Genomic DNA, 11,799 nt, shown 5'->3' with positions numbered 1-11,799 from the left:
ATAGCATATTGAAAAGCAGAGACATTACTTTGCCAACAAAGGTTCGTCTAGTCAAGGCTACGGTTTTTCCTGTGGTCATGTATGGATGTAAGAGTTGGACTGTGAAGAAGGCTGAGTGCCAAAGAATTGATGCTTTTGAACTGCAGTGTTGGAGAAGACTCTTGAGAGTCCCTTGGACTGCAAGGAGATCCAACCAGTCCATTCTGAAGATCAGCCCTGGGATTTCTTGGGAAGGAATGATGCTAAAGCTGAAACTCCAGTACTCTGGCCACCTCATGCGAAGAGTTGATTCATTGGAAAAGACCCTGATGCTGGGAGGGATTGGGGGCAGGAGGAGAATGGGACGACAGAGGATGAGATGGCTGGATGGCATCACTGACTCGATGGACATGAGTCTGAGTGAACTCCAGGAGTTGGTGATGGACAGGGAGGCCTGGTGTGCTGCGATTCATGGGGTCACAAAGAGTCGGACGCGACTGAGCGACTGATCTGATCTGAGAGTAAATCTCTAAAGTTCTCATCACAAGGAAAAAAAATCTGTAACTCTGTATGGTGATGGATGTTAACTAGACTTCTTGTGGTGAGTATTTCCCAATATAGACAAACATTAAATCATTATGTCAAAAAGGAACCCATTTGAGTCAGTTTTGATGAGGTGAATGAACCTAGAACTTATTATACAGAGTGAAGTGAGTCAAAAAGAAAAAGATAAATATTGTATTCTTTGCATATATACAGAATCTAGAAAAATAATACTGAAGAATTTATTTACAGAACAGTAGTGGAGAAACATAGAGAACAGATTTACTGACATGGAGAGAGGGGAACAGAGGGTGCTGCTGCTGCTGCTGCTAAGTCACTTCAGTCGTGTCCTACTCTGTGCGACCCCATAGACAGCAGCCCACCAGGCTCCACCATCCCTGGGATTCTCCAGGCAAGAACACTGGAGTGGGTTGCCATTTCCTTCTCCAGTGCATGAAGGTGAAAAGTCAAAGTGAAGTCGCTCAGTCATATCCAACTCTTAGCAACCCCATGGACTGCAGCCTACCAGGCTCCTCCGTCCACAGGATTTTCCAGGCAAGAGTACTGGAGTGGGGTGCCATTATTACCTTCTCCGAAGAGAGGGTGAGATGTATGGAAAGAGTAACATGGAAACCTACATTACCACATGTAAAATAGACAGCCAACAGGAATGTGCTGTATGGCTCAGGAAACTCAAACAGGGGCTCTGTATCAACCTAGAGGGGTGGGAAGAGGAGGGAGATGGGAGGGAGGTTCAAAAGGGAGGAGATATATGTATACCAATGGCTGATTCATGTTGAGGTTTTACAGAAAACAACAAAATTCTGTAAAGCAATTATCCTTCAATAAAAAAATAAAAAATCATTATGTTACATACCTGAAACTAACATAATTTTATATGTTGATTTTAATCTCAATTAAAAGAAAAATACTGAAAGCTCCATCTGAAACAATCTCCAGTTAGAAACAAGGAAGTAAGATGCACACAGGGAGTATAGTTAGATATGAAACTGTTTTCCTCTACTCACAACAATTCTGACACTAAATGTGTGGATATGTCCCTCACAACCTCCAGTTACCCAATACGAGCCAGACAGCTGGCAATTCAACACGGTTCTGACACCATCTATCTGGATGAAGCACCAGATGCACTAAGCTGGATGAGTTCGGCAACCCACAAGCTCTCCAAACCCCACAGCTCTGGGATTTTTATGGAGGCTTCATCATGGAGGCATGATCAATTATGAATTCAATCTCTAGCCCCCTCTCTCCTCCCTGGAGGATGGAAGGCAGGGCTGGAAGTTCCAAGCTTCTAATCTTAGCTTGGTCTTTATAGTGACCAGTCCCCCTTCAGGAGGCCACCAAGAGATGCCTGACTAGACAAAGAGACATGCCTATGACCCAGGAAATACTAAGGGTTTTAGGAGCTCTGTATCAGGAACTGGGCCAAAGGCCAGGTATTTTTAAAAACTGCTCTCCGAAGGTGATGGCACCCCACTCCAGTACTCTTGCCTGGAAAATCCATGGACGGAGAAGCCTGGTGGGCTGCAGTCCATGCGGTCGCTAAAAGTCGGACACGACTGAGCGACTTCACTTTCACTTTTCAGTTTCATGCATCGGAGAAGGAAATGGCAACCCACTCCAGTGTTCTTGCCTGGAATATCCCAGGGACGGTGGAGCCTGGTGGGCTGCCGTCTATGGGGTCGCACAGAGTCGGACACGACTGAAGCGACTTAGCAGCAGCACCCCTATGGCTCAGGAGATCACAAGAATTTTAGGACCTGTGAGACAGGATTTGGTGGCAGAGACCAATTTAAACACTTCTTATGTCACAAAATCCTAGCTCTGACACTTACTAGCTCTGTGACCCTGGGCAAGTTACAATAATCTACTGGTGCCTTGCTCTCCGCCTCTAAAAAAGAGCATAATAACAATGGTTTCCTCAAAAAGTTGCTGTAGAGATTAAGTTAGTTACTGAATGTCAGTGTTCAATACATATGAAGTATTATTATAATTAGTCATATCTCTCCTTCAGAACTATCAGGCAAAGAAGCAGAGATGTTAAACTTTTACAACTATATGTCCTTGTACATCTTTAAAGAACCAAGCACAATGTTTTCTAATCAAAGACTGAAATGGTAGCAGACGAAATAACCAAGATATAAAATACTTACTTTGCAGCGGCTGCAAAATGTCTCTTGGGCACTGGAACGTATATGCAACAAGGATAAAGAGACGTCTGAGAAGTCACCGTGGCAAGACTACACCTTTGATGACGTATCAAGACTTAAAAGAAAAAACATATAAAATATTAATATTCATCATAATATTCATAGTTTTTATATTCTCCATGTTTTCTAAAACAAAAATATTCCAGATTTTGTGACTGTTAACCACAATCTTTAAAAAGTGTAAAAATGGAAACTGCTCTTCTTGAAATGAAAGCCAAGTAAACAAATCTAATTGAAGATCTGCATCCTCATTTATTTTTAACTGAATCTAGTTTGGACTCAACAGAATATGTTAGCTCTATCTTTATGGATTATATATATGTATCCTGAACTTTTCTTAAATTTTATTTATTTAATTTCACACAGATAATGCATTCAAGTTGCCCAATTACTTCTGAAGGATAAGAACAAATTGAAGGGAACTGCCTTACCAGAAGTTAAGACTTGGTATGAAGCTATGGTAATTAGGGCACTTTGGTATTGGTACAAGTATAGAAAAACAGATTAACGAAACAATAAACAGCCCAGCAACAGACCTACGCACATATGGATATGGAAATATGATAGACATGTTATCGCAAATCACTGGGCAAAGAATGCAATAAGTGGCGCTAAGACAAGTGATTATCAATAGGGAAGAGTGTATTTACATCCCTATCTCATACCATACACACACAATCAAATCTAGATGGACTAAGGACTTATATGTGAGTGGCAAAATTTAAAAGACTTCCAGAATATAGGAAAGTAATCTTTACAACCTTTGAGGAGGGAACAATTTCACAAACAAAACCCAAAAGCACTAAAAAGTGACTCTGTTAGTGTTAAGGACACTTGTTTATCTGGATCCTATTATACAGAGTGAAGTAAGTCAGAAAGAAAAACAGCAATACAGTACACTGACGCATATATATGGAATTTAGAAAGATGGTAACGATGATCCTATATATGAAACAGCAAAAGAGACACAGATGTAAATAACAGCCTTTGGGCTCTGTGTGAGAAGACGAGGGTGGGATGATTTGAGACGATAGCACTGAAACATGTATATTATCATATGTGAAATAGATCGCCAGTCCAGGTTCGATGCATGAGACAGGGTGCTCAGGGCTGGTGCACTGGGATGACCCTGAGGGATGGGATGGGGAGGGAGGTGGGAGGGGGGGTTCAGGATGGGGAGCACATGTATACCCAAGGCTGATTCATGTCAACGTATGGCAAAAACCACCACAATATTGCAAAGTAATTAGCCTTCAATTAAAATAAATAAATTTTTAAAAAAGAACACTTGTTTATCAAAAGATACTTGAAAATGAAAAGACAAGCCAAAAACTGGGAGAATAGTAACACACACACTGGCCTAAGAATTAACACCCAGAATATGTAAGATCAACCCAACTGAAAAATAAACAAAAGAGATGAATCGATTTCTAACTGAAAAGGAAATACAAACGATGAATTATTATACGGAAAAATGTACAGTCTCATTAGCAAGCAGGTAAATATTAATTTCAACCACAGTAAGATATCATTTTACAGCCCTGCTTAAGGAGTAGTCAGATGGCCCGTCACAGGTCTGTGTGCGTGCTCAGTCATATCCAACTCTTTGCAGCCCCATAGACCATAGCTCCCCAGGCTCCTCGTCCATGGGATTCTCCAGGCAAGAATACTGGAGTGGGTTGCCATTTCTTCCCTCCAGGGGATCTTCTCGACCCAGGGATCAAACATATGTCTCCTGTATCTCCTACACTGGCAGGTGGATTTTTGACCACTGAGCCACCTGGGAAGCCCACTCACTGTCCTACACCTTGCTTTTTCATGTAAAGGTATTAGATAGAGCCCATTTTCACAAGCAGATATAGACATACACGCCTATTTATAAGAGATGTATATATATCTACACACATATGTATAATCTCATGTATACCTTTCATAACGGTACATTCATATGAAAATATTACAGCAATAATTTCACATCACTTCATAAAGACTATGTTTTTACAGCTGCAAAGTATGACACTGTGGGGTTGTATCATGATTTAATCAGTGACCAGCCATTAGGTCATTTACAATATTTTGCTATTATCAACAATCCTGCAGGGAATGACCTTATACAAATACCATTTTGCACACAAGTAAGTATTTCACAGGATAAATTTCAAGATGGAAATGTGCTGGGTCAAAAGATATGAGCATTTGCAATTCTGATAAACACCGCTCTCTGCAATAACAGTGCCATGCACATAGTCACCAACAATGAAAAGGCTACCTATTTCCGTACACTCATGCCAACACAGTCTGTCACCAAATGTTTTGGTCTTTTGTCAATCTAGCAGAAGAAAGATGGTATATGGAGTTGTATTAATCTGCATTTCCTTAAGAGTTAGGTTGAGTATGCTTTCATGTTTGATCATCTATATCTTCTGCTGAATTCACTTAAACTCCATTTTTTAAATTGGCGCTCCACAACTAAGTTTTCATGTAAAATGACTATTAAAATCCAGAATCTTAAAATCCATTCAACAAACTGAGAGCATGTAAACTAGAGACCTGTCTACACATCAAATGAATTCATTTCGTGAGTTACGCCTCCAAGTGCAGAGCGCTGTGCTTGCAGAGGAGCGCCCACGTCCTCACTGTGGTCTACCAGCCCCTATGTGAGCTTGTCCCTGCCTATTACTCCAAACCCCTCTCTAACCTCCTCACTCTGATCCTTCTTTCAGATCCCTGAATCCCTCCAGTCCCTCAGGTTAACTCCTGCCTTAGGGTCTTTACATTTAATGTGATATTTGACTGGGATGGACCAGCTCCAGATCTTGCCCTGGCCTTCCCCTCATTATTAGCTCAAATGGCATCACATGCCTAACAACTCAATTTCATCTCTAATATCCCACAACAAAGCAACAAGTACAGGAAAACCACCTAAACTGTGAATTCTATGAGTGTATGGAAATGACATCTGAGACAGTCTAGGAGACCTGTTTATTACTGGGAATTCTTTGTGGCGCAAAGGGCTTTAATGGGTAGGGGAAAAAAAGAGAAATAGACTAATGAGATCCAGTTCTTGCCCTTCAGAATCTCAAATTGAGTGGGCTATGCTGGTACGCAACTGTCTAGGAGGAGATCCCCCACATTTTTAAAGCCAGCTATCTTGAAAAATCACATATGGTAAGTGAAGGAAGAGCAATTATCCACTTACGATTTGGCAAACACTTCAAAAAAATAATTCTAACTGTATTAAGCAAAAACCCGACAACCTTGGCAGGATCCTCAAAATAATAATAATTCTCTTGCATCAATTGCAACCTGCTATAAAATAATCAACACTACTTTCAAGAATCCCCAGTCATGACAACCAGAAATTAAAATTTTCAACAGGTATCAAACTGCCTCAGACTAAGGAAAAAACCAAACTACAAAAACACTACTTAAATAGCATTGTTGATTTCCCTGATGGTTCTCCTGCCAATGCAGGAAACATGGGTTTGATCCCTGGGTCAGGAACATCCCCTGCAGAAGGAAATGGCGATCCACTCTAGTATTCTTGCCTGGGAAATCCCATAGACAGAGGGGCCTGGCGGGCCCCAGTACATGCGGTTGGAAAAGAGCTGGACACAACTTAGTGACTGAACAACAGAGAAACAGCACTATTAGAACATATCTGTATTTTCAATTCCTCTGTAATCAGTTTATCTATCTGTAGTGTTTTATTATATTCCTTTAATATATTTCTTTTCCTCTCAGCAGAAAACCTCACTTGCTACTTCAGAGAAAGCAGATGCTCTCCGAATTTCCTCCACTACTTACGAACCTAACTAAATCTGCATTCATTCTCAAAAGTCATCCCCACCCCTACCCCACAGCAATAAGATGGAAATTAATCCATCACCTTTGCTAGCTGATTTTCTTACACAGGATACTGAAAGGTTAGAGATCCCCAGGACTTCTCAACCTAACTCTATAATCCTTGTTTTCCCCAGGAGATCTCATTCATCTAGTCCTTGCCTTCCCACCATAAGCACCAGTGCAGGCCACCATCATCTACTACATGAAACACTGCAACAGACTCCAAACTATTCTGTCTTTGGCCCTCTTCATTTCTTTCCCTCCTCCTACTAAGAGGGATGACTTAAAAATGAAATCACATATCCTTACAACACTTGGATGCTTCTTCAAATAAAGTAAATACTTAACAAGGTCCTCCGTGAGCTACCTCTAACCTATCTAGGCAGCTTCATCTAACACCACTCTCTTAGGCTTTCTGCACTTCAAATACACTGCCTCCTTTGAGTTACTTGAACACACCGAGTTTTCTACAACCTTCAGACTTTCAAACATAATGTTCCCTCCTTCTGTGACATTCTCGTCTACTACTTTGCAATCCCCACTTCCCAAAGCTAATTCATAACTATCGAGTGATCTTTCAGGGACTCTACTTAAGCTTATTCCTTCAGAAAAGTCTTCCCTAAAGGCTCAGAATCGACTAAGGTTTCTCACATACACTCTTACAACTTGTACTTTTCCTTCACAGCACTTAGGACATCTGTAATTATGGAAAGAACAATCCAGTTAATGTCTGCTTCTCAATAGATAAGCACCATGGCCAAAGAATGTATATAACTTGTTCACTATTGTGTTTCTAACACAAAACCCAGTGTTTTTTCAAATGAAAACACAATAAATATCTCTTTAACGAAAGAAGGAAATGTGAACTAATGACAGCAAAACCTGGATTCAAATTACTTTAAGCATTATTCATTCAGTTCAGTTCAGTCACTCAGTCGTGTCCAACTCTTTGTGACACCTTGAACTGCAGCACATCAGGACTCCCTGTCCATCACCAACTACCGGCGTTTACCCAAGCTCATGTCCATTGAGTGGGTGATGCCATCTAACCATCTCATCCTCTGTCGTCCCCTTCTCCTCCTGCCTTCAATCTTTCCCAACATCAGGGTCTTTTCAAATGAGTCAGCTCTTCGCATGAGGTAGCCAAAGTACTAGAATTTCAGCTTCAACATCAGTCCTTCCAATGAACACCCAGGACTGATTTCCTTTACGATGGACTGGTTAAATCTCCTTGCAGTCCAAGGGACTTTCAAGAGTCTTCTCCAACACCACAGTTCAAAAGCATCAATTCTTTGGCACTCAGCTTTCTTTATAATCCAACTCTCACATCCATACATGACCACAGGAAAAACCATAGCCTTGACTAGACGGACCTTTGTTGACAAAGTAATGTCTCTGCTTTTGAATATGCTATCTAGGTTGGTCATAACTTTCCTTCCAAGGTGTAAGCATCTTTTAATTTCATGGCTGTAATCACCATCTGCAGTGATTTGGGAGCCCAAAAAAATAAAGTCCGACACTGTTTACCCATCTATTTGCCAGGAAGTGATGGGACCAGATGCCATGATCTTAGTTTTCTGAATGTTGACTTTTAAGCCAACTTTTTCACTCTCCTCTTTCACTTTCATCAAGAGACTCTTTAGTTCTTCTTCACTTTCTGCCATAAGGGTGGTGTCATCTGCATATGTGAGGTTATTGATATTTCTCCCGGCAATCTTGATTCCAGCTTGTGCTTCCTGCAACTCACCGTTTCTCATGATGTACTCTGTATATAAGTTAAATAAGCAGGGTGACAATATACAGCCTTGACATACTCCTTTTCCTATTTGGAACCAGTCTGTTGTTCCATGTCCAGTTCTAACTGTTGCTTCCTGACCTGCATACAGGTTTCTCAAGAGGCAGGTCAGGTGGTCTGGTATTCCCATCTCTTTCAGTATTTTCCACAGTTTATTGTGATCCACACAGTCAAAGGCTTTGGCATAGTCAATAAAGCAGAAATAGATGTTTTTCTGGAACTCTCTTGCTTTTTCAACGATCCAGCAAATGTTGGCAATTTGATCTCTAGTCCCTCTGCCTTTTCTAAAACTAGCTTGAATTTACAACGTATGAAAGAGGAGTGGCATTTTGTTGAAGATCCATGTATTCATTCATCATTTATTGGACAATAATTATGCCAATGAAACAATGTGCTAGCACTGCTTTAAGTATTTCATAAACAAAACGAACAAATCCTTTTGCTCATGGAGCTTACATCGTAGTAAGGAGAAGCAATACTAATAAACATAATATGGTAGTGGTAATGGGAAACCCTGAGGCTTCCCTAGTGGCTCAGACAGTAAAGAATCTGCCTGCAATATAGGAGACCTGAGTTCAATTGCTGGGTCAGGAAGATCTCCTCAAGAAGGGAATGATTACCCACTCCAGTATTCTTGCCTGGAGAATCCCATGGACAGAGGAGCCTGGCAGGCTACAGTCCATGGGGTCACAAAGAGTGGAGACAAATGAGCAAGTCTTTCACTTTTGCACTTCAGTGGAAAACCCTCTGGGTAAAAGGAATTGAGAATCAAGGGGAAAGTTAGTTGTAATTTTAAATAAGAAGGTTAAGGTAGGCCCTTTTAAAAAGGTGACATTTGAGCAAAGGCTTGAAACAATTGAGAAAGTCAGTAATGCAAATACCTAGAAAAGTGTTCCAGGCCCATTCCACTTGAGAGAAAACGTCCTCCCAACAAAGGAATGTTTTTGGTGTGTTTATGGAACAAAGAAGCTGCTGTGAGTACAATGAGTAAAGAAGAGAAAAAAGAGCTCAGGGTGGTAAACTGGGTGAGTGGAGGGAGGAGAAGGCAGGCACCAAATGACATGGAAGACCCTAGGTCAGTGCTGTCAAACAGAGATATAATGTAAGCCACAGGAATAATTTTCTAATAGCCACAATTTTTAAAAGGGTAAAAAAAAAAGTTAATAATAAAAATTAACATTTTATTACAACCAATAGCCAAAATATTATTTCAACATGTTTTTAATATAAAAAAATTAGAGATATTTTACCTCTTTCGGTACCACATCCTCAAAATCTAACATGTTTAACACACTCATTCGGATTAGCCACATTTAAAGTGCTCAATCAGGGATAACAAAATGGACAGCACAGCTTTTGGTTATTCTAAAGACTTAAAACTTAGAAAAATGGGGAGGTTTTGAGAATTCTGATCATAGGAGCAACGTGATTTGATTTATGTTCTTAAAGAACCAATCTGACTACTTGTTGAGGGTAGACTGTAGAGAAATCTAAGTCAGGGGTGATAATGGCCTGGAAGGTCGTTTCAGTGAAGTAGTGAGAAGCCGCCAGATTCTGGATTTATTTTGAGAGTACAACCAAAAGGATCTGCCAACTACTTAATGTGAAGTGTGAGGAAAAAGAGGGGGAGTCAGGAATATTCTGAGGTTTTGTGTCTGGGCAACTTAAAGGATGAAGTTACCATCAAATGAGACGGGTAAGACTCCAGGTCATGACAATGAGTTTGATTCTAGTTAGATGCTGATTAGATATACAATTGGAGATCTAGAATAGAGAGTAGTTTAGAAATCTACAGTTCAAGTACTTATTGTAGATAATTTTGAGAACCATTAAGATACAGACAACAGTCAAACCACACAACTTGGACGAGATCACCAAAGGAGTGAATTCAGATACAAAGACATGAGGTTGAAGGATGGAGAATCCTGGCTGCTGAGGCATTCCAAGGTAAGAGATTGGAAATAGGAAGACGAACCAGCAAAGTACTGTGACAAACGACAGGTGAGATAAAAAGGAAATTAAGAGAGTAAGGCATCCTGAGAGCCATGAGAAGAATACGTGGCAAGGAGAGAATGATAACCTTTGATTCTAACTCCTTTCCTCCCCAGTCCTCGCAGCCCACATCTCCAGCATCGGAGACAAAACTGTGTCTCTGACTCCTTCCCTACGGCGGCTGGAAGGATGTCCATGTACATCTCCCTCCCACTTCAGTCCTAGGGTGGACAGCTCCAGAAAGGAGTGAAAACCTCTATGAGGTAGCTTTTGAGTATCAACGACCCTCTGGAGAACTTAGAGCCAAGAAAAAGTAGAGGTTTATCAAGCCCCCTGGCTTCCCTGGTAGCTCAGAGGTTAAAGCGTCTGCCTCCAATGCGGGGGTCCTGGGTTCGATCCCTGGGTTGGGAAGATCCCCTGGAGAAGGAAATGGCAACCCACTCCAGTATTCGTGCCTGGAGAATCCCACGGACGGAGGAGCCTGGTGGGCTACGGTCCACGGGGTCGCAAAGAGTCGGACACGACTGAGCGAGCGACTTAACAGACTTATCAAGCCCCCAGTGCAGACCCGCACGTTGGAGTGTCCGACTTGCACTGCGCAACCCCCGCGCCAGAACTATTTTTCCCCGCAAGCCCAGCTGACCCTCTGTTTTACCTCTACCGAAGCATCTTACGGTCGCCGCCATGTTAACCACTCCGGATTGTGTTGACGAAATTGGTCCCACGCTTCAACGTGAAAGAAATTTACAAAGGGTTCCCATCCGGAAATGGCGGAGGGGGAAGGGATTCGAAAGCGCAAGAGGAAAGGGGCGGGAACCAAAGTAGACTTTCGAGCCGGCAAGAAGGGGGGCAGGGGAGGGCGGACAGCAGGGTGCCCCGTGGCGGTGTTCCCGTCAGTCCTTCGTGCTGCGTAGGGGCCTGTGTTCGTGGTTCCGGTTCGACGGTTCAACCTCCTTCAGGGAAAATCTGCCCTTCCTGGAAAGTGCGGTCCTGTTGGCGATGCTCCAACTATTTTATTCCTTTTTATTTATTTGATTCTACAAGCGTACTTAGAACGGTCATTTTAATAAATTGTGAGAGTACCCAGGAGAATACGAAAAGCAGAAAATCTGGAGAATCTCACCAACTCTCAGCACCACATTTCCAGCCTTGTAAAGACTTTTTAAAAATTAGCCAGGCTGTGTCCCACTCACTGACAAACTCTTTTTCACTCATCGCAGGATCAGCGTGGTTTTAAGGTAATCTGAACATTAAGCAACTTTCCATGTTCCCCCTGCTGACAAACCATGCTGTTAGGCTCAATCGACTAACAGGACGACAAATTTATATAACACTTCTAGCTTTAAAATGGCAGACCCAAGTCCTACGCACAGGTTATTCTGACTGGGGGCGGGTGCGGGGACGGGGGCGGGG

The 11,799-nt window shown here is 41.9% G+C and overlaps 1 protein-coding gene across 1 annotated transcript in view; it reads right to left on the bottom strand.

Moving 5' to 3' along the window:
• MRPL1 (mitochondrial ribosomal protein L1) overlaps nucleotides 1-11,783 on the bottom strand; it is a 72,048-nt gene extending 60,265 nt beyond the window's left edge. Inside the window, exons 1-2 of the mRNA XM_010845895.1 lie at nucleotides 11,042-11,783; nucleotides 2,697-2,808 (exon numbers count right to left, since the gene is read on the bottom strand). Of these exons, the coding sequence (XP_010844197.1) occupies nucleotides 2,697-2,808; nucleotides 11,042-11,072 (143 nt within the window). The 5' untranslated portion in view covers nucleotides 11,073-11,783. The remainder of the gene's footprint in view (nucleotides 1-2,696; nucleotides 2,809-11,041) is intronic.
• Between the last annotated feature and the right edge of the window lie 16 nt (nucleotides 11,784-11,799).

This window comes from Bison bison, unplaced genomic scaffold (genome assembly GCF_000754665.1).
Source record: "Bison bison bison isolate TAMUID 2011002044 unplaced genomic scaffold, Bison_UMD1.0 scf7180017864228, whole genome shotgun sequence".
Classification (NCBI taxonomy): Eukaryota; Metazoa; Chordata; class Mammalia; order Artiodactyla; family Bovidae; genus Bison; species Bison bison.
Note: the sequence above shows the minus strand (reverse complement) of the source record. Positions and strands in the feature narration are given on the sequence as shown.